Raw genomic sequence first — 24,534 nt, forward strand, 5'->3', positions numbered from 1 at the left:
AGTAGCTCATATAACGTCATATATTGCATCTTAAGTGTTGTACGTCCAAGAAGTGCTCGTTTTACCTTTTACATGTAAATGAAATATTATAAATGCAATTTATAAACTTATGATCAGAGAAACAGAACATGACAAAATGAAATAAATGTTTTTAAAGTTAAAGAATAGACAAAATCCACAGAAAATCATTATTTCGTTTTCAGTAGATAGTTAACATGTTTAGTATATTTTACAGGTTTTATAGCTATATTATTCTAACCGTAGGTCTGATTCTCATGAAATTTTACATGAGGAGTCACGAGGGAATTATCTTTTGACTCCTAGCCAACAATTAATATTGCCGTCGACGGTCTAAGAGTGCGGTCACTTTTTATTCATAAACATCCTATATTAAAAGTTCATATATCGTCTTTGGTAGACAGCAAAAATGTTAAGAATAATCGTCATGTATTCAAATGAAGGTATGTGTATATGCACCAATGCGTTGGGGTGGGGGTGTGTGTGTGGGGGGTGGTTGAAGGAGACGTATACGTATTATTTGATGGATTTGTGTGTATGTTTGTGTATATGTAAACTGGTCTCAAAAAGAAACTTATAATTTTTCACAAGGTCATATCTTAAAATCCTCTCCATAAAATGAACAAAAATTGCACACAGGATTACTTCAATACTCTACTCTAAACACATGTCAGTAACCAAGCAGTTGTCCAACTGACACAACAGCAAAATGCACTGACATGGAACACCTTCCTGGACCAAAATTCACACTGCAAGGGTTGAATTTTGGCGTGATTTATTTCAGGATGTTCCTTTACCAGTAGACCAAATCCACCCATGTGTTTTAATTAACTTTGGAAATAACAGACAAGTATGGTTTATGGGAGTCAGCGAGTGTTCATACGTACCACATTGAGATAGAACCTTTTTTCAGGTGTAAAGAAGCGTTGAACCGTCTCGATATCCTTCTTAAAAGGCTTTCCACACATACCTAAGCTACGTTGTAAGGCAAGTAAAAAGAAAGTGTATAAAATCAAGTAAACCATATTCGGTAATCGGACTAATCGCCTTACATTTTAACCGTGCTTTTCTTATGACTCGTTTGTCTTGAATATTTAAGCCAAATAAACTCAAAATTATTTAGTCACAGGGTAGCTATGACCAGGAAAATATTAAAGAATGTTACACCCCACCGTCGCGGACTATACTGTCTGAACAATATATTTTAAAAAAATCATTTTGTTTGTATCGTGTTTGGTTCCTACATTTTGTAATATCTATATAGAACTATATTCATATTGTCATATTCTTCCAGGAAGACCAGTACACATTGATGGAATATCCTGAATAGATAACAATTATTCAACCCAAAGTTTCCAATAATTTGACAATTCCGCACCAACTCCACCAATACTCACCACACCCTACCGCACCCGAAACCCCACCCCAAAATCCTGGAATGGTTTGACTGGCTATAATGTACGATCGTGGTAACTATTGGTATGAGGCTATAGCATTTTGTGATTGACCGATGTGATTACTTACCAATTTGATTCTGTGTTCGGTTCATAGATCTGTCAATAAAATAATGAATTTGTCAATCGGGTCGAATATCTCGATAATATTAAACCACAAAGAGAAAATCTTCTCAGGCTCTCTCTCTGACAATAATTATTGTGTTTTATTCACATAATATCAAACATAGCTAGGTTTTTGATATGAAAATGGACATATATAGATTGGCATTTATTGTCTTCATCGCGCATAATATGGTACATGTAAACCACAAATGAAAAATAAATCATGAATTCCAAAGAGAGCCGATTCATACTTTATATTTTTGACATAGAATACTTGATGCAACAAGTATTCGTTATTCAATCTGCTTCATCTGAAATATATTATAGATTTTACGTTAACAAACATTCGGTATAAATTAAACATATCTGGAAATATAATGCAAACAGAATAAATAACGAATACCTGTTGTATCGAATACTTGACGCAGAATAAAAAAATATGAACTGGGCCTGGGTGTGAGCTGAAAATGGATTTCAAGTTTAGTTAAGAATGTGTCACCTAATGTACTTATTTATGTTTTAGGCTGAAGAAGCAATAAAACAAAATAAAAATAAAATACAATTCAACATGGAAACTTAAAAGTGCATTTTTCTATTAATCACATTAAAGGTCCATGGACACGAATGTAAAAGTTGTTTATTTTCAATTTAGGAAGTTATGTAAGTAAAGATACGTGCCAATGTATGATTTTCTTTGAATCATACATTTCCGACCTATTCATATCATTCTTTTTTGAGAAATCAGAGGAATAAAAAGTCATCATTTTCACTGGTCTTTGACCAAAATTAAAAAAGAGCAGTAGTTTGGAATTGTTTGGTCGAGACCTGGAAGTGACGTCATAATGTACGGGAATACCTAGTTTGAGTTACAACTGATAATTTTGCCTTGAAAGCAGCTGTGATGCATGATGAGCCTATAATATAAACTTTAAAAAGACCGGGAAAAGAAGAACAAATATGCCGAGAGCAAAGACGCCCTCCTTCAAGACCACGGTGACCCCCAGAACATGACCTCACAGTATGTGCAGTAGCGTTATTGCGCCTCAGCCTCAAACGTAGACTAAATGCTATGCTACACTAAATGGTTTGTAGACCAAATGTGTATTAGACCAAATGGCTACTAGATTTATTGGCTATAGACCAAATGGGAATTAGACTAAATGGTTGTTAGACTAAATGGTTTTAGACGTATTGGTTATTAGATGATAATTGAACATAGTTGATATAGACGTAATGGGTTTTGACGAAATGGATGTAGACGAAATGGATATTAGACCAAATGGTGTTAGACCAAATGGCCAATCCCCGCCATGTCAACAATAGCAACATGTTATGATGTAATGTATAATTTTGTATCGCAGAATATGTATCGTCAGGTTATTCGTAGTCCACGACAATAAACTAGCCTCTCCGTCACGTCATTTGCACTCTCATACAGGGTGTCCCAAAAAAAGAGGTCCCTCATTGCGCCCTCTTTTTCTCCTATTTTTGAATAGTTGATCAAATATATTTTGGTATGTAAAGAAACCTTGAGTCGTTAGCTTTAATAAACCAAAAAAATAATATATATCGGCTCACAACTTTTGAAGATATGCTCTTTTAAAGGAATGTACCCGTTTTTCACTCTGTCCACGGAGAAGGTTTGGCTACTTCAAAGATTGAAAAGGAGTACACATACCATGCATGAATATCAAACATTCCTCGATGATAACTTTATAAAATAACTTTATTTATGGAATGGGCTTTACCGGTGGGTTTATGGGCAATGAATTTTGTTAATAGTGTCATTAATTTGTGGGTAAAATGGATGCCGAATGGGACTTCTTTTGCTTTACTTGCAATTACTTATTTTTTCTTGGCCTTTTTGTTTTATTATGTTTCTTATTTTCTTAATTTGGTGTTTCTTGCTTTCTTTTTACTATTTACAACGTAAGTCATTTCTCTTTTTAGGATAAAAGGTAGCCCTAAAAGGCTGTTTGGTTTGTCATTGGTTCTTCTGAAGTGAGTTTACTGTGCTGCTCTGCCCTCTACCTGGTTGCCTCCTTGGCGAATACAGGTTTCAGCCCTGGTCCTCATTGCATTAATTGCGTTGTGTACCATTTTTGCGAATGCATTCAGTAATACGTTTGCGAAGATCTTGGATTTTGCCACAAAGGAAAAAAATCAAGTGGTGTGAGGTCTGGTTATCGTGCAGGCCACTCCACAGCATGAGCCATCTCAACCACTCTGTTTGCTATCCGTGGACAGAGTGCAAAACGGGTACTTTTATTCAAAAGGCATATCTTCAAAAGTTGTGAGCCGATTGAAATAATTGTTTTGGTTTATTAAAGCTAACGATTAAACGGTTTCTTTACATACCAAAATATATTTAATCAACTTTTCAGAAATAGGAGAAAAGAGGGCGCAATGAGTGGCCTCTTTTTTTTTGGGACACCCTGTATTAAGTTAGCTGAATGCATATTACAAACTTAGTCTCTAAACGTGACAAATATGCAATTAATTTTCACAACAAGCAAGTGCTGCAAGCCCACTGGGCGTATTGATGTTTTGTTCTGTCCTTACGACGACCCGAAGTTTGCCGATCAAGCGAACTTGCACATACACTGTGACGTCACATGTTTTGAGCCCAAATCGGAAGGGTATATTCAATCGCCGTGTGCCATAAAATTAATCACTGTAACGATAAAGATTTGCAAAATTAGTCTCTCTCTGTGTCAGGTGGCGCTGTGTAGCGCTGCTGTGGTCTTCACAAGAGTACGCCATCTCACTCGATCTGATGCCAAGTGCGTTGCACCTTGCATTCCTTGGTTAGAAACCAGCTTTACGTCATTAGTCCAAGATGTTGGTGGACGTCCTCTTCCTCGTCGGCCTTCCATAGCCCATTGCAAAATCTGTTTTTCTACACCTCCATGTTTCCTGACAATAAGGTCAAAGTAATTCAGCTTTCTCTGCATTATGCCGCTTCTGATGGTTAGACTTGTACCAATCTTGTCGAGGATCCCATAAATTGTTCTCCTGTCTTTCCATGTCACTTGTAGAAGCCTCCTCAAAAGCATCTACTCTTTTCCTAGCCCAAGACTCGCATCCATAAGTGGCAATGGAAAACACAGTTGCACGAAGTAGGCGTACCTTGAGGTGAATGGATAGGCCTCTGCTTTTCCATATGCTTGACATGTCCTGCACAGTTGTCCTTGCAATAGCCAGTCTTCTCTTAATTTCAGTTGTGCTGTCACCACTGTTGTTAATCATTGAACCCAGATATTCAAATTATTGCTTCACCTCCTCAATCTCCTGTCCATCTATCACAAACTCATCACTTTTCCGCTCTCTGTCTACAACCATTATTTTTTGTCTTCTTTATGTTCTTTGATGCACTTCAAAAGATCAATCAGCTCTACTCTGCTGCTACAAATAAGAGCGGTATCATCGGCGTACATCATGTTAGTAATTCTTGTACCGCCAAACTTCACTCCGCCTTCAAACCCCTCCAAAGCTGTTCTCATTATGTCTTCAGAGTAGATGTTAAATAGATTTGGTGATAGCACACATCCCTGTCGTAAGCCTATCCCATCTTGAACCAATCTGTGTCCCCACTACTTGTCCTGACTGCCGATTCTTGGTCTTCATATAAGCAGCTGATCAGATCCACAAGTTGACTTGGGAAACCCATCTTATTCATAGTTTCCCACATCTGAGGGTGGTTAACACAGTCAAAAGCTTTACTGTAATATATGAAGCACATGTAAAGAGGAAGTCTATGTTCTCTGCATTTCTCAATCACATTCCTGATATTGACAATTTGGGCCCTAGTCCCCCTTCCTTCACGAAATCCTGCCTGCTCATCAGATTTCTTGCTCCATTGTGTTCTTCATTCTCTTGATGATGATCTTCAGAAGTACTTTACTTGCATGAAAAATCAGGCTGATGGTCCGGTGATTGGCACACTCTTTCAAATTTCCCTTCTTTGGCAGTGGAATAAATACTGCCCTGCACCAGTTTCTCGGCCATTTCTTCTTTTTCCAGATGATACCACATAGACGCCACATTATGTCTATCCCTTCTTTCCTAGTTGCCTTCCACAACTCAGAAGCTACATTACATTACAATGCCAGGTGACTTAGCATTTTTTCATTTGTTCCATGGCAAGCTCAACTTCAGATCCCAAAATTAGTAAGTCACTGAAAATATGGAAATCAAGAAATTTTGTTTCGGCCGTGGCTATTGACCTTTAAGACAAACTTTGTACGTGTCCTTGAGATAAACCTTGTATGACAAATTTTGCATGTGGCCTTGTACAGTTTTTGTTTTAATTCTTCATACCTTTCCTTCCTTCTTTAAGCCGTCACTCCATATTGTATTCAAAAGTCTCTGGACAGTTGGCTCGGCAATGAATATTCGACTTTCGGACAAATCTGCTAGTTTTAAAGGGTTTACGAACCCCCAATTTCTTGTCGGGTTGATCAGTATATATTTGGTATCGTCCTGCTCACTCTGATCTTCACATTCTGCGAGAACTTTGCAGGCCTTATCCTCGTATCCACTATAAAGCATGCAAAATAAAACGTGCATAATGAACCCCACCGTCGTAATAAATATCAGTATAGATTACAACCAGGCTGTCACATCTGATAAAACATTGGACACATTGCATTACCTGGCAACATCATTATCATCATCATCATCATCATCATCATCATCATCATCATCATCATCATCATCATCGTCGTCGTCGTCGTCATCGTCATCATCATCATCATCATCATCATCATCACAACCATCATCGTCGTCGTCACCACCATCATTGTTATCCTCGTCACCATCATCATCATCATCATCGTAGTCATCGTCATCATCATCATCATCAGTATCATCTGCATCATTATAATCATCAATATTTATCGTCGTCTTTTTCACATCATCATCATCGTTATTATCATCTTCGTCGGAATAACGACCCTTCGGAATAACGAGCCTAGTGTTAAATTCGGAATAACGAGCCTTCTTTTAAATTCGGAGTAACGATCCTTCGGAATAACGAACCTTGTTTTAAATTCGGAGAAATGACCCTTCGGAATAACGAGCCTTGTTTTAAATTCGGAATAACGAACCTTGTTTTAAATTCGGAGAAATTACCCTTCGGAATAACGAGCCTTGTTTTAAATTCGGAATAACGAGCCTACTTTTGAATTCGGAGTAATGACCCTTCGGAATAACGTGCCTAGTTTTAAATTCGGAATAACGAGCCTTATCTTAAATTCGGAATAACGAGCCTAGTCGTAAATTCGGAATAACGAGCCCTGTTTTAAATTCGGAGTAATGACCCTTCGGAATAACGACCCTTCGGAATAACGACCCTTCGGAATAATGACCCTTCGGAGCAATGACCCTTCGGAATAGTGAACCGTCGGAGTAATGACCCTTCGGAATAATGAGCCTTTTTGTAAATTCGGAGTAATGACCCTTCGGAATAACGGTCCTTCGGAATAACGACATGACCCCCATATTTCAATATTATTGTGATTATAAAGATGAACAAATTACTTCGCTCTGATTTGTAGATTTTCTTTCAGTTCGCTGTTTTGGGATTTTGCAACTTTTCTGAAGACTGCACTAGCTGCCAGTGCTGCTGCAATGTGCTCTTGTCCTTGTTCCCAGAAAAACTCCGCCATCTTGTAGTACTTGTTTAAAATGGCAAAGAGAAAAAGCTGTCTGTGTGGATCTCTAAGGTAGTCTTCTTCAGGGGTTATCTTCTTGTCTTTTTCTTCAGATTTTCCATCAGCTGTGAAATACAAAAGACGTTGACAAAATAGCAGATACAATGTACTATAAAACGAAACAGAATAGCAGAAAACCTCAAAGAAATATCCCTAACGAGTATGCGGATTGTATCAGCTTCTTCAACTGTTATTATTTTACCCAGATGACTGAGATATAAAAAAAAACATAATTGATTTAATCAATACATAGAGAATACGGTTTTTGGCAGGTATTTGCATAAACTAACCAATCAGTGTAAACGCAGGTGCGATCAAATCCTGTAGTATTGCCTCGATGTCGTGAAGGACCTTGGTTTCGGCATCGTCCTCGTTATCATTACCACATGAACAACACTTACTGCAGATTTGGTTTTGCATTTCCAAGACCTGAGAAAAGCACTTTACAATAATACAAAATATATACAAATCAAAACAAATAGGCTTTATACAGCAGCAATCAGTACAGGTGAGTTTTTGGTTACTCTTGGAACTATCTACAATATGGGATACTCTAATGTTTGGAGGTATATTGGTCCACAATTTGGGACCATGTACAATGAAAGACCTATTGCCATTAACGTTCTGCCCCATGTGACTCCTATACATGTTACGTATAACGCCGAGATTGGTGATAGATCATTGACTGTAGATGTATAAGAAGATTTTGAACATGATACGTTTTTGATGGGTAGCCAGTGGATTGAGTCAAGAAGCTCAGATGACAATGGCGGCGAGGCACTTGGAAGCAGCCCTATTCTGTAAGCGTTGGAGACGATCAATATCAAATTCCCTTCTATCTGGTTGTAAGTCTACCGATATTATATCGATAGACCTTCAACCAGATATAGAAGGGGATCTCGCATTGAAATACTACAAATCTCTTCATCGATATAACGACGAATTATGGAGATATTTAAGAGAAAGAAATTCAACGATAGACACAAGGAGGTTATGTGAGACGACATATTCATTGCAAAATCAAAGATTACGCCCAGATGTTTGATTGTAGCTGAAGGTGTTGTTTCAGTGCTACCTATACAAATTATTGTGGTGTTGAGAAAGCGATGCATGCTATTTGGGAATGCTGTAATACTGGGATTAAGTTTGAAATACAATTGAATTTCATCTGTGTAGAGATGATACCTATTACTAGGCATGTCCACTAAACATTGAAGTACTTTTAAATTGATTCAGACCTAACTTATTGGCTGGGAATTGATGAAAGAAACCTTTTGGCGTTTAAATAATCTTAATCGGACGTTTCATTCCAGAGATATGGCCTTTCGAGTGTCACGGTTTTATATAGGGCTGCTAGAATGTGTTTAAAAACAGTTTAAGTCCAAAAAGAAATACTAACAGAAAGTGCAATTTTAATGTGCTTTTTCTTAATGTATTTATTAACTAGCGTGGAACATTATATTTGCTTATAACAACTTGAAATAAGATCATCCTGAAAATGTAAGCGATTTTGTTGACATACAGGGTGTCCCAAAAAAAAGAGGCCCCTCATTGCGTCCTCTTTTTCTCCTATTTCTGAAAAGTTGATTAAATATATTTTGGTATGTAAAGAAACCATAAATCGTTAGCTTTTATAAACCAAAACAATTATTTCAATCGGCTCACAACTTTTGAAGATATGCCCTTTTGAATAAAAGTACCCGTTTTTCACTCTGTCCACGGATAGCAAACAGAGTGGTTGGGATGGCTCATGCTGTGGAGTGGCCTGCACGATCACCAGACCTCACACCACTTTTTTTTTCCTTTGTGGCAAAATCTAAGATCTTCGTAGACGTATTACTGAGTGCATTCGCAAGTATCCGGCGCAAAAGGATGGTACGCAACGCAATTGATGCAATGAGGACCGGGGCTGAAACCTGTATTCGCCAAGGAGGCAACCAGGTAGAGGGCAGAGCAGCACAGTAAACTCAGTTCAGAAGAACCAAAGACAAACCAAACAGCCTTTTAGGGCTACCTTTTATCCTAAAAAAAGAAATGACTTATGTTGTAAATAAAAAAAGAAATCAAGAAACAACAAAGTAAGAAAGTAAGAAACATAATAAAACAAAAAGGGATAAATAACCAAGAAAAAATAAGTAATTGCAAGTAAAGCAAAAGAAGTCCCATTCGGCATCCATTTTACCCACAGATTAATGACACTATTAACAAAATCCATTGCCCATAAACCCACCGGTAAAGCCCATTCCATAAATAAAGTTATTTTATAAAGTTATCATTGAGGAATGTTTGATATTCATGCATGGTATGTGTACTCCTTTTCAATCTTTGAAGTAGCCAAACCTTCTCCGTGGACAGAGTGAAAAACGGGTACATTTCTTTAAAAGAGCATATCTTCAAAAGTTGTGAACCGATTGATAAAATTGTTTTGGTTTATTAAAGCTAACGACTCAAGGTTTTCAGATTAAGTTTTCAGAAATAGGAGAATAAGAGGGCGCAATGAGGGGCCTCTTTTTTTGGTACACCCTGTACAACAAAAATATAAGACGTCAAAACCCATGGTTTGTTTGGTGGAACCTCAAGTATGATCATAGATTCATGCCGCGACATATACATGCAAGAACCAATAACGCTAGTAATTAGGTATCACCCACCGAGGAATGGGTACCGGATTGATGTGCAGCCAAGGATGTAATAGCAAAATAAGTGTCACTGTTCCCCTTTGGGACCAACACGCGAGTCTAAACTGAGCAATTTTGAGGCAACTTTGGAATTTCAAATATAACGTACAACGGACCTGGAAGCCTGTGTTTCTTTTGTATAACTGAAAGTTCGTGATTTGGTAAAAAACAAAACAATTGAACACGACACCATGTTAAAGCAGTCTGAAAAGAATCTAGAGCGGCTTTGTGTGAAATAACTTTCGCGTCGTTGGTCTTGTTCAAGACGGTCTGGCACAGTGGATCTCCCCAGCCTATATTATCATACACTACTTACGATTGAAGTGTTCACCGTGATGCGAAGGAGCGTCATTGTTAAAATATTGTCATACCAAGATAAACAGATTATTATCTCAAAGCAAAGGGACAACCTTGCCGATGTTCCTTTCTTCATTTTGGACGACCTTACCAGAAATACTTTGCTGAGAAAAGGAAGTGGCAAGAAGATTTGCGTTACCACTTCTCCGGTGGAAAATGACAAAGCAGGGGACACCGGTTGTGTTTGGTAATGCCGCAATGCCCAGTAGAGCTACCAATAGACAGAGGAAGATCATCGTAGAAATACACGCACAACCTAAGAACACGGCGGCTTTTAACACTATTGAGAGGATCACCATCCTTGTACCTCGGTACTTTGGTGCACATTTTGCCGATTTGGTTTACCAACGCTCGTCGCATCAAATCTGTGTTGCCTTATAATAATACCACACGTGGCGAGTTGCAATATTAACCAACTGGGCAAAACTTTTTAAAAATGTAAGCCCGGTTTACGGTACATAACCACTTTGTTGACGATCAGGTAGCGAACCTATCCGGCCGGTTTGGTGCGTTATGGAAAATGTATTAGTGAAATATGGATTTATTAGAATTGGTTACACTGTATACACTGTATATTTTCATTCTGGACAAAATTAAGTCCACTTTTTTTGAAAACTTCAAAGAAAATTCACATTATGTGGAAAATATGATTTTGAATTTCCAAATCATTATCCATACAATATGCAATGTTTTAGGAGAGACTTGTTGCAGTCTAAAAAGGTTTTTTCAATTATTATTATCAATAATATAACATTGTAGACTTGGAACAAATCTTTACTTAGCATACGGGCTTATTTCACCAAACCAAATTAATTTCCATTTCCAGAAAAACTGATAGATGGCCTAAAGTAAGCATTAAATGAGCAGAAATGTGCATAATTTTGGCTAAATTTGGATTGGTCAGGATTAGTAACACGAAATCCTGCAAGTGTACCACAAATGGGAGAGATCGAGAATTGTTTAATGATTTTAAGCAGCATCTTCTATAGAGAAAGACTGGCATCCTTTTCAATGGAGAGCCGATTTGGTGATCTGCGCCATTATACCAATTATAGTTTACAACAGAGAACTTCAGCGGTCTGCCAATTTGGCGCAGTTTATGGCGTATACGTAAGTGTGCTTCTGATTGACCAATTGAATCACGTCACCATCACATCGGCACATCATTCGCTGGTCAAGCTGTGTAGCAACGCGTGACCTAGTTCTTTTTACGCGATGATCAGACAGAGCAGACGATCACCGCTGAAGTAGTTTGCTGAATTGTATAATATAGGGTGCACAACTTATAAGTTCCCCCCTACATATTTTTTTTTAATAAATAGAAAACTATTTGACGAAATGCAAATCTGTAAAATGATATGGGTAGCCTTATTTGTTTTACACATGTGGACCGAATTTTATTCATTGCGTTCAGTCACAATGGTTCATTATGTAAAAAAGGAGACCGTTTTAAACAGTGTTAAAAGTTGCATCTGAGTCCATATCAGGACTCAATTCTCAAACAATACAGTAGGCCAGGGATATTCATGTGTTTGTAAAAGAAAACTTAATCTTTGGTATTCTTCTTCTTCTTCTTGAAAAGCAAAGCAGGTGTTTTATTCTTTTCTTTTTAATGTTAAATGTCTGAGATGGAAGGGATATGTACTGTAGTGAGAATAGACCACATCGCTAGTAGTTCATCACATGTGAAAAGTCACATTTTAATAATGCCGCGTTTGCCCGAATTTCTTCGCGGTAGAGCAATAGGTTTGCTGGATGAAAATGTACCGGTGAAAGAAATTGTTCGTCGTATGGGAGTTGCGCCTAATGCAATTCGAAAATTGAGAACAAAATTTCAGTTGACAGGAGAGGTGAAAAATCAGCCGAGAGCACCTCGTCGACGTGTCACGACTGTTCGTCAGGACATGTCTATAGTGAATCTGGCTGAAACCCGTCGAAAAATGTCTGGTAAGTTATTGCGTTTCAATAAATTATGCCGTGCTCGTTTCCCAAACAAATTTGACTTTACACATTACGATTTTCATAAGTTGTATCTGAAATTGTCTTTCACCACGTTATCTCTTTACAAACACATGGACAGTCCTAACATACTGTATTGTTTGACAATTGACTCCTATGGACTCAGGTGCAACTTTTAAAACTCCCTCTTTCTTTACATAATGAGCCATTGTGGCCAAACGCAATGATGTGTGTCACTACAAATTGGCCCATATTTGTAAAATAAATAAGGTTACTCATAACTTTTTACAATTTTACATTTTGTTAAATAATTTTCGATTTATTTCAAAAAGCATTAGGGGGAACTTATAAGTTGTGCACTGTATACATGCATGACTGCCGAATTCGCCACCGGGGACTTGATTGAACTTAGAAATTACATGAATCATAGTAATATGAAAGCCGGTTAGATTTCACGATGGACTTCGAATGTCTATGGTAGTGATGTGAGTAATTTTGATTGTATGGGGGTGTATATGTTCAGTGCCGTAGTTAAGCTTATAGATTTCAGACTGGTGATAATGCCTTTGTCAATTAAAACCCTGGCCCACTTCAGACCCTGGGTACCAGGGAATAGCGGGGCAGTTAGGCCGGCCATGTGCCGGACCTATTCAATGGAATTGGCCGAGAGTTATTATTTTAGATTTAATATTTTAGAAACTTCGTCCTGACATAAGTCCCAGGGAGAGGGAGGGGGAGGGGGGGCTGGACATTGACATATCATTGATAACATGGAAAGGTTGTGATAGCCTACATTATAGCTGTATGATGAGTTTATCTTCTAAATAAGCACAATTTCACGGCTTTACCTGACACGTAATAGCGCGAGTCAATTAAACGTCATTTTGTACGTAGGAAGTTGCAATTTAAAAAACTGCGATAATTTAAAATGGCTGCAATTTTGCAATGAAAAGCAAATCCACCAAAAAGTACTCATATGTAGAGCTATTATAATACATTGGTATACATAAGCCTGGGGCATGAGCTTATTTGTCCTTGTACTATAAAGAAACCACATTCTTTACAGGCTTATATTCATATAGCCATATTAACATGTACCTGTACGCACACCCCCACACACGCAATTACACCCCACACACACACCCCACACCCCACACACACACACACCCCCCTCCCCCATACCCCACACTCAAAAACAACAACAAGTCCGAAATAAATACAACAGTTCTCTCTATCTTGCCAAATGCACTTTCTATAACAACAGGATTGTGGACTGTGGCAATGACTTCAAGACTATGTTCTCAACTATTGGTGACGTCCTTCACAACAAGCAACCTTCTAAGTTTCCTGATCATGAAGATCCAGGTGTCTTAGTAAACCAATTTGCTGACTTCTTCATGTCTAAAATTGTGACTATTAGATCTAACTTACCATCTGGTAGGTCAGATGCTGCAAATTCCCATCAGCTGCAGAGGAGCTTACTGTGGAACAATTTCACCACTGTATCTGAAGCTCACGTTAAGGAGATAATTATCAAATCTCCATGCCCCTCTTGTCTGATTGACCCTCTCCGTTCATGGTTGGTCAAGCAACAGTTGGATCCTCTTATGCCAGCAATAACTTCCATCATAAACATGTCCTTAGACTAGAGGAAGGTGTGGTCCAAGATCCTCTGAAATCTGCTATCGTAATACCTTTGCTCAAGAAACACAATCTGGACCACAATATCCTTAACCATTACCGTCCTGTGAGTAACCTTCCTTACATTTCCAAAGTGCTTGAGCGTGCAGTTGCAAAACAGTTGACTGATCATATGTCCAAACACCACCTTCATGAGCCCCTTCCATCAGCATACAAACAATTCCACAGCACAGAAACAGCTTTGATTAAGGTCCACAATGATATTTTGTGAGCTATGGAAATGCAAGGTCACCATACCTCTGCTGCTAGACCTCAGTAGTGCATTCGACACCATTGATCGTATGGTATTACTCACAAGACTTCAAGACATCCTCGGAATCAATAATGTTCCTTTTGACTGGTTCAAGTCATATTTGTAAAATATGACGCAACGCGTGTGCATTAATGGAACTTTCTCCAACCTACAGTTTCTCCGCTATGGCATGCCACAGGGGTCGGTACTAGGACCGCTCCTGTTTTTAATTTACATTCTCCCCATTGGCTCGGTCATTCGCAAGCATGAAACTACATATAAACGCTGCAGACATGCACACAGATATATCAATACATGAATTCAAAACGCACCCAAGTTCATGGGAAGTGATTTTGAGAAAAAAAACCTGTGTATCATTTCAATTCCTTCAGTTAGATTTACCTGGTCAATATGGTAAGTTTTACGTGCAAATGAGTGGGTTAATCTGCATTAGGTAGAGTGGGTTAAACTGTATTAGGTATGACGATTAGCATTTCAGGGACTTCGTGGGGGCTCATTTTAAATTTACAAAGACAACAATGTTGGAATGAGATTACCAGTAGTACGATAATACAAAATAAAGCACACATTAGACATGCTCGTAAAATGCTAACCACCGAATCTACCAAACTCGCCATTCATACTCTTGTCACCTCAAGGCTAGACTATTGCCATAGTTTACTTGTCGGCATCAGCGAATCACTGTTCAAGCGTCTTTAAATATCCAGCGTACTGACATGCACTGGTTACCCATTAAGCAACGAGTTGATTTTAAAATCATGGTCCTCGTTTACAAATCTTCTCACAGACAAACTCCGAATTACATTTCTGATAATGCTTCATGAACAAACTGGTCGCAGACGCCTTCGCTCCACAACATCATCAACACCATTATTCATTGAACAAAGAACTAAACATTCAAAATGCGAGGACAGGTCTTTCTCTTGCTATGGACCCCGCATGTGGAACAAACAGCCTAAACACATCAGAAATGCAGAATCCATTGTCATTTTTAAGAAACTGGGTAAACATCACCTGTTCGGAATTGCGTATAAGCATTAACTTTCTTTGTAATTGTGTATATTTTGTCCAGCGCTTTAGTGCAAGTTTTCTTGATTTTAGGCGCTATATAGGTTTCAGGGATTGATTGATTGAACTGTATTTTGTCCGAGGTAATTCTAGACTCCAATCCTCCCATATGGTACCCTCACCCTAAACCCTACACCTGTGCCATAACATTAGCCCTAATCCTAATCCAGACCCTAACTCTAATCCCATCCCTAACCCTAACATAACCTTAACAAACCCTAATCCTATATCAATTCCTACCATTAGTCCAAACCCTAATCGTATAGCATAGGGGGTGCTCCTTTTGAATGGATAATGGTTTGGTCGTTCAAAATCATATTTGCCACACAATGTGAATTTTCTTTCAAGTTTTCAAAAAAGTGGACTTAATTTTGTCCAGAATGAAAGTACACAGTGTTTTTGGTTTCTTTAAAAAATTATGTTTCTCTTACAGTTTTTGTCAGAGAAGAACGGCACTTGTTTACATTTGCATAGCGTGCAGAGCATAAACACGGAAGTGGGGTTCTGATTAGCTGGATAAATCATCTGACAATCATATAGCAACAAACCGGTAATCTGATTGGCCGATTGTGCGTCAAATCGTTGGTCGGCGCAGATCGGCGCCCTTGAAGTGAATACAAAGGTCTATACTAACAGGGCGCTCGCGTCAATCTGAGCAAGGGACTGCCGTTCTTCTCTGAAACCCAGTGTAGCAGAGTACACCCTGAAAATTACGTCACTGGTAACATCAATGAAAATTAGGATGTTTGTTTTGTGAATGTGCTGTAGGGAATTCACCCGAAAGGTTAAACATGTGTATTGTTTCAAAACTCGCTATTTTATGATAGATATTATGTTCAATGAAGTTCATCAAGGTCTATTTGTAACTCGCCACATGGTCTATCTGTAACTAATCTCGTGGCATATCTGTAACTCGTCTAGTGGCTTAACGTGTCACATGTACTATCTGCCACATGGTCTAAATGTAAGTCATCCCACTTCCTAGTCGTAACTCGCCTCATGACCTTGGTGGAACTCTCCCATAACTTACCGCCCCATAGCTCGCAAACTTACCGTTCCTATTATGGATATCATTCCAGGACAGTCGTTGTCGTTGTTGCCATCATGATCGTCGTCATCGTCAATAGTCTTCTATTATATAGTTATTTATACAAAAAATGAATGAATGGCAACATGTCCAATTGTTAAAAGAATATTTAAAGTGCTTCCTCCTTTTTCTCCTCCGTCTCCCTCTCTTCCACCAACACCACCATCGACTTCACCTCTACCACCACCACAATTTAGTCCCGAATATATACCCAGATCCAAAAGTCGCCACATTTCCCTCCACCAACAACAACACTACCACTGTAAAGCAACACCAACAACAGCACCAGTTCCCACACCACTAAGGAGAAGGTCAATCTGTTGACTCAAAATGTCTATTAAAAATAGAGTCTATTATGTGATTCTTCATTTTGGTCAATTTAAGGCAATAATAACCTCATGACATGTTTCTACCTCCAACCCCAGCACCACCACCAACAACAACCACATCAAAAACAACAACTTCTTCCTATCCTCTTTACCCTTCTCCATGTTTCATATTATACAAAATAGTGTATGTTTATAAGTACAATGTAGATATACTTATAATAATGGACAAAAGTCTCATTTATTTTAATTTATTCTGGAAGCAACGCCCATCCCGTACAGCAATATAGACCTTTAAGAAAAACACCAATCACACGCGAGTATCAATATTCAACATGTTTAACTTTTGGCGATCTGAACGCATATTCGATACGCTGCGTCTAGTAATTACAACGCGATACATGATTGGTGTGAATGAATACTCATACGACGCTACGTGATCATCGAACGCGCTGTCGCCAGGATGTGATTGGTAAATAGTGTGGTTTTACCGCGCCAGAAACTTAACGCTATACTTTTAGCGTTGCCATGGTTGAAATGGACTATTGTATTTGCGCAGAGTGCAGCAGTCTTTTTGTAGCTGACGCTGAAATAGCACACATTTGAATTGCCAAATGGCAGGAATCTTTGTATGAATTATATAATAATTATTCTATTTACCCGATTGTCCCAGTGAGTTCCTTCGAGGAGGGGGTGAAGGGTTATATTTCCCGTCTGATCACCTTTGTCCTTTGTCACATTGGTCTGCCTCAAAAAAATAAATTAATCAGAATATGTGACATGATCAAGGGAAATGAGTCGCATGTCGACCCTGCTCGAAAAAGAGTTTTACATTTGTTTCTAAAGAGGACATTTAGAGCTTTCAGAAACTGAAAACCTCATGTCGATACGGCTTTTCTTTGCAACGTTTCTTTGCCAATATCTCAAAATCAATATTAGTGACATGCGACTCATTTCCCTTGATCGTGTCACATATTGAGGTGATTTCCTGATCTCTACAACTCAGTTTTTATTATATTGTTATTCTGTGTTGGCAAAAGAAGCCACAATGTCCAAGAAATAGACGCGTTTGGAAAGACACTGTTAGTATCAACATAAATAATTGGCAACGTTCGGGTTTAAAGACTTTCATCTTAGTCTAGCCATTACCTTTATCCCTTTAAAGGGAATTTCAGAGATCCTACGAGAACATAACACATAATGCATAATTTTAAGCTGCTTTAATAAATCGGGGAAATATTCTTAAACCGTTTTCTTCTTAGAAATGTCTACAAAATATAAAAATAAAAACATTTAAGGTTATGCCCGTCTTTGAGATCACTTTGTAGGGGCTAGTAATTATAATAGTGCAACAGAAACGACATGAGAAATAGTGTAGTTTTTTTTTTTTTAAATGGTTCAAGCGTGACACGAATCTGCAACCTCTTTTACGTCACCAGTGCTCTACCATCTGAGCTATCCAGTCTTATGATGGACGGTACGGTGATCCTAGTTACTAAAATCCTCAGAGCCAGGCCGTGGTGTCGTGTGGCCGCGGTTCACGCCCGAATAACGTCACTACCCAAGAAGTGACGGTAAATATTCGGCTAGTAAACAATAGGCATCTAGCTATATATTGAGAAACTGACCAGGTTACAATATTAAATGAAGAAGGGACGCAAAGAATAATTAGCTGAAGCGGCATTGGAACCGGTGACCTATAGTTTACGCAACCTGGTCTTTCTAATAATCAGTCCACATCTCACAGAACCCACTGAAGAAGGCGAGATGGCCGAGCGGTTAAGGCGTTGCGCTGTCGGCCGGGAGATACGATCGGCGAGGGTTCGAGCCTTGGGCTTGCCTTATGTGAAAATTCTCTTCCCTCCCAAAAAGCTCCTATATGGTCAGGAATCCTTCAATTAAATTCAGTTATTTAATTTCATAATTTAATTGTAGAATTTCTTCTCGCCCCCATACACTGCTTAGCACGTGCAGATCAGGTAGTGTATGTGCTTCGTCCGTGATTCGGAAGTCACGTAAAGCCGGTGTTCAGGAGGATTCATCCCTGTGCATGTTAAAGTGTCAGAGCTGTTCGAAAAGAGAAGGGGAGCCATCCCCGGTTCTGATATCTGCACTCAATCCTAGGTTCCAGGATAAGTTGGTGAAGTACAGTATATCTGCCAATGACTTAACCCTGACCAGAACCAGAACCAGAACATTCGTTATCAGTCTATATGAGACTGGATATTGAGTCGGAAATACCCCCTCTGTTGTTTTTAATTTTTCACTTTGGTACGTATTTTAAACATTTTGAAAGATAATTAACACCATAGAATATAAACACTAGTATTATGATAAGCTAAAAACCAAAATGTGGTATGTGGGGAGTTGTGAAGGGGTTGGCCGTTCAGCATTGCCCGGCAGGGTTACAAAAAAGCAATATTGCTCCAAAACAACAGTGGTCAAGCATAAACTATAAATTAGCACGGCCAGAAGAATGAGTGAAAGGTAAAAATAAAATGCACTCAGATTGCTTTTCCAGTATCAACAGAAAACATCAAAGCCGCAAGCCTGGTAGGGCGGAGGCCGGAAACTCCCATAATGGAGTTGTTTATTAATGGAGTCCCACTATAAAAGGGTCCCGCAGGGCAAGAAAGCTAGAGTAACCTTAATGTTACATTGACAAATAGTAATTTTAATGTAACATTGACCAACATGGACCATAACATTAATCTGATACAGGGTGCATCAAAATGATTGGTACCCATCAGCTTTGTCGCGTAATGAAACGCCTGATTCTCCCAAATTCAACATTAGATCCACTTGAAATGACTACAATTTATATATATATATATATATAGTTTTATGATCGTTTATTACATAAACATAAGGTGCATGTTAAACTGCATTTTGATGGGGCATTCTTGTCCATACTCACTGGAGAATGAAGGGTACCAATCATTTTGATACACCCTATATAGACTGATTACGAATGTGGATATAGACTGATTATTAGAGAGATCAGGTTGGGTTTGCGTGACCAGTGTTCTACCATCTGATATTTCAATCACAATGCTATGAAGGACGGCGATTACAATTACCAATATCTATGATCGGGCGCTAAAATATTAAATAGCCATGGAATCGTGGTGACGAGGATCACACAAAAACCAGGAAGCGATAGCAGAGGGGATCGGTGATGTCGTGGCTTTTAAACAAATTAGATACTTATAGTAAACAGTATAAACGAAAACTGACCAGTTAACAATATTAAATAAAGAAGGGGTGGAAATAGGTTTTTTTTTTTTTTTTTTTTTGATACAAAGCATTCTGCCAAATATTTACCTTAATGTACAGATTTGCGAGTTCTCCCTTCGTAAGGTAAGTTTCAAGCTGCACTATGTTGTTTTCCAGAAACATCTGCACAAATTCAAATTGGTTGTTCACCAATGCAGTTCGCAAGTTTTCTTTGAACTTTTCAGTATTCTTCTTATAGTTCTAAAATTGACCAGAAGAAAATATATTACAATAGCACGAAAACTATCTTTAAGGGATCAAGCCGTTTTTTTAATAGAGGCCACGTGCGTCTATCTGCATTAGTTAAGATTTTCGAGCAACATTTTTGGATTAAATGTATTACAATTTATTAGACAAGTCCGGATTTGATAAATATGGAATGTTGTAGGCAATATGTGTCACAAGTGAATAAACACACTTTTAGGGATAAATTGAGGATGCTGATTCAAAATATTTGTTAATCAAACTCAATGTGTGAGTCTTAAACTTAAAAATAAAAATAAAAAACAAAAACAACAACAACAAAAACAAAAACAAAAAAACCCAAACAAATACAGCCGCCATTTTAACATAATTTGTCCTATAATTCAGCTAGTAAGCAACATAGAATATTAAAACTGTTGACAATACCCCTATTGAGGGTATGAGGAGTCCAACTATGATACGTTTATGCTGGTTCCCATTTTGAATTTTAAAATGTCAGGCCATTTTCAGCTTGTAAAAACCATATAAGGTTAAATTAGTGCAAAACCCATGTATATGGGGATGAGGATTCCAAATATGCTGTCATCTAAGTTGTAATCAATTTGGTTTGGGTCGCCATGTTGAATTTTAAAATGACATCCATTAATTTGGTAATTTCTGGAGTGTCATTTTCTATAAACCATTGAGTAAATAAAATGATGCCCTTTCACTGTGTATCTGTGTTTAAATTGTGGTAGGATTGATTCTGTTCTGTTTCTGCATTCTTATTGGCTTCTGTATATACAATATTTGGCTATGTGTGTGTTAGCTTAGCTTATCTGCAGTTTCAATTACACCTGCTCTGGTGCATCTTAAGAATATGGAGTAGCGTTATCGTCTTCAGAACCAAGTGCCCATCGACGTACGTCAATCTCATGCGAAGGAAGTCATACCTTTTGATAAAGAACTCGTCAGTCCAGAGACGATTGAATACGGACAGAAGACCTAATGAGTCTTACACCAGAGCTCGTGGGCCTTAGGAAAAGCCCCTTGTTATGTTGCCTTGTAGTTAACAAATTGGTTCAAAAAATAGTGATCATGAATGAAATGGGCGAATTCATAGCAAATATTAATGAATTACATCCATCATTGAATTTCACATATACAGCCTCTAAGGAAGAAATCCAATTTCTAGATATTGTAATATACAAAGGTTTATATAAGGTTTAGAACTTTAAATATTTTAAACGTTAGATGCTACACTAAGCATACAGAAACATGGTGCTCTCTAGATAAAAGCTCAAGTCACAGCCCCTCAGTCTTTAGGGGTTTTATCAAAAGCGAGTTAATTAGATACGCACGTAAGTCGAACAACGTAGAGTCATACGTTGAAAAGAAATTTGTCTTCAAAAGTAAACTCGTAGCAAGGGGCTACAGTATTGCAGAAATAAAAAAGGCAAGGGATTATTCACACCAAGAAGACAAGGGATTATCACAGGAAAACAAAAGGATGATAAAGAAAGTCATGTCTTTGGTTTCTCACATAATTAACGGCTCTTTTTAGAGCCACCAAAAGTTCTAAAAAGTAAGTTTACTGTTTTATAGGTCTTTAAAAGGGTCAGCTTAACCCTATAAAAACGATAAGTTATTATTATTCGCAAAATATTACGGAAAATAAAATGAACGGCTCTTTTCAGAGCCACCAAAAGTTCAAAAAGCCGACATACCAGCGAGTCTCTCGAGCAGTATAAATCAATTTAAAACATTTTATTTTTAATTTTAATCTTTACTACATGCAAAGGTCGGTAATTAGACGTTGTACAGTGCTACTGATGAGATCCCTTGAGGATCGAAACATGCTTGTCTAGCTGTATGCTATGTATTCAAGCCAGTCGGCAAGAATAATTTTCTATACAGGCTGTCCCTGAAAGAACTGTATCGTCGGGAACTGATTTATCTCGGATACTTTAATGCATGAACCAAATGTAACTAAATAACTGATGATGTTAAGGAATATATCAGCTATCACATACTTTTTGAATTTTGACAATCGAGAGCTCCGTTTTTGAATTAAAAGAATTTTACCGAACTCCCTTATTTTCAAGCCTTTCCACGGAGTCAATATCGATCAATGACAACATGTGCAGTGATTAAGCTAACTTACATGATGCAGTCATGTCTACAGTAGAATTCACCACGACCTTTGCAGGACTTAAACCCTATTAAAAGCTATTAAACCAAGATAACACTCATTGAAAACAGCTCAACTAAGTTACATCAGATCTTCTCGGGTTAAATCCACACTAAACATGTTTCTGTTTTACCTGTGCACTGAGCAATGAGCTGGTATTATAGTTTCAGTTGGGTGAACGATTATAAAGCGAATGCAAGGTAACAATACTGAGTGGGCCTTTGTTCACGAAATGAGACAATAGTGTGCATATTGTTAACCAGCATTCTTGAAAATGAAAAACATAATGACTGTGGTCCGTAACACGGTCAGGAAATAATTTCTTCATATTTTTGGTGTTATCTGTCGTTTCCAAACATCTAAATTAGCTACAAATTTAGGACATGTTACAAAACTATATTTTCTAGAATTTCAAAACTTTAAATATTGGCCCGTTTTTTTTACACAGTGACGTTAACTAGGCAATTGCCCATACTTCTAACATACACTATTTGTAGAGGTCACGCGTCAATGAGTAAGAGCACTGTGTATTGTGTATAGGAAAACGGACAGTAACTGCAGTATGAATGACTCGTCTGAAAGCCCTTCCCAAGTTAAAATCCTAATACGGAATGCGGTTTTAATTATTAGTTTTTTACTTTATTTTTGTATCGTGCAAAATATTGCACTTGTCTTCGACTGGTGTAATATCTTTCTATCTCGTTCAATATATTCTTGTACCACACTCAAAGCCATTCAATATTATATAAATATTCAAATTCGTATAACGAGAAACAGAAAACAATCTGAATGGTTATTTTACCTTCCAATCCGTAGTTTCAGTAACGTGTCCAAGTATCTCACTGTATTCCACAATATCTCTGCGGTTCCAAGTTTGCGCCAGCTGTAATTGAACTAAGCGTTCTTCTTTCTTAGCTGAAATTTAATAAGAATATCAATGGTGTACAATACAGAGTGCATCAAAATGATTCGTACCAATCAATATCATCATCAAAATGCAGTAAAACATCCACTTTATTTGTAGATTGATGTTTAAAAGATCACAAAACTATAAACTGTAGTCATATCAAGATGATCCAATGTTGATTTGTAAAATGCAAGCTTTTTACTAGACAACATATCTGCTTTGATACACCTGATAATCACTACAGTTATACCATATACCATACCGTGGTCTGCGTTATCATTGCCATGACCCACATTCAAAGAACAAAGCATAAGAGCAAAGAACTAGAAGGCTATATATTTGTACACAAATACAGCTATACCCGCATGTTATCGGTGTACCCAAACTTACAGTCCTTATTTTCTGAGGACTTAAAATAAAGAAGTTGTAAAAAGTTGCCCAATTGGGCAGAAAATGTGTAAAAAGTGAAAGTCCAAGTCACAAGCTTTAATTAAATGTAGGTTGCACTGTCGTAGCACTTAAAATAAAGAAATTGTAAAAAGTCCCCTCCCAGGGAGTCGTCTCCCCATAGATTGCTGTTGTCAGTCTCTCTTATTCATAGTGAGGCTATGCAATATGATTAGAGGAAAACTATTCCAGAGGGAGTATGTAAATTAAATGGAACAGCCATTTCAGAGGGAGTATGTAAATTAAACGGAACAGCCTATTTTGGGGCCATTTCAGAGGGAGTATGTAAATTAAATGGAACAGCCAATGGGTATGTAATTTAACTGGAACAGCCTTAACGCTTCACGCTGGTATTTCCAATTATTATATTATAATTCGGATCTGTCTGTTTAGTCCTACGTGTGGGGGTGGGTGGGGGTGTGGGTGTTGGTAACAATATGATTCTCAAGTGCAATCTGTGTACCAATTCTGAGCCCGGAAGCTGTTTTATTTGATGAGAAACGGCCGGCCCTTTGTTTTAACATTTGGGGCCCTGGGGCCCATAACATTTGACTTATGAGGCCCATGTACATATGTTAAAGTATAATTCTCAAGTGCTATCAGTAGACTCAAGCTGGGCACTGTGGCTGCTTTATTTACTGAGTAACGACCCTGGGCCCATAATTATGTGGCGTATTGGGAGTTATATAACATATGGGGCTCTTGTATATTTGTAAATATAGAATACCCCAAGGGCTATCAGTGTACCAACTCAGGGCCCTGATGCTGCTTTATTTGATGAGAAACGGCGTGCTTTGTATTTTCACATTT

At 38.0% G+C, this 24,534-nt stretch overlaps 1 protein-coding gene across 1 annotated transcript in view; it reads right to left on the minus strand.

Moving 5' to 3' along the window:
* Nucleotides 1-24,534, minus strand: part of LOC140143783 (transient receptor potential cation channel subfamily M member-like 2) — a 56,404-nt gene that overhangs the window by 9,791 nt on the left and 22,079 nt on the right. The window contains exons 10-18 of the mRNA XM_072165596.1: nt 23,173-23,285; nt 20,045-20,197; nt 17,381-17,464; nt 16,361-16,438; nt 7,582-7,732; nt 7,119-7,356; nt 5,898-6,117; nt 1,543-1,571; nt 906-993 (exon numbers count right to left, since the gene is read on the minus strand). Coding sequence (XP_072021697.1) covers nt 906-993; nt 1,543-1,571; nt 5,898-6,117; nt 7,119-7,356; nt 7,582-7,732; nt 16,361-16,438; nt 17,381-17,464; nt 20,045-20,197; nt 23,173-23,285 — 1,154 coding nt within the window. The remainder of the gene's footprint in view (nt 1-905; nt 994-1,542; nt 1,572-5,897; nt 6,118-7,118; nt 7,357-7,581; nt 7,733-16,360; nt 16,439-17,380; nt 17,465-20,044; nt 20,198-23,172; nt 23,286-24,534) is intronic.

The sequence above is a fragment of the Amphiura filiformis genome, unplaced genomic scaffold (genome assembly GCF_039555335.1).
Source record: "Amphiura filiformis unplaced genomic scaffold, Afil_fr2py scaffold_28, whole genome shotgun sequence".
Classification (NCBI taxonomy): domain Eukaryota; kingdom Metazoa; phylum Echinodermata; class Ophiuroidea; order Amphilepidida; family Amphiuridae; genus Amphiura; species Amphiura filiformis.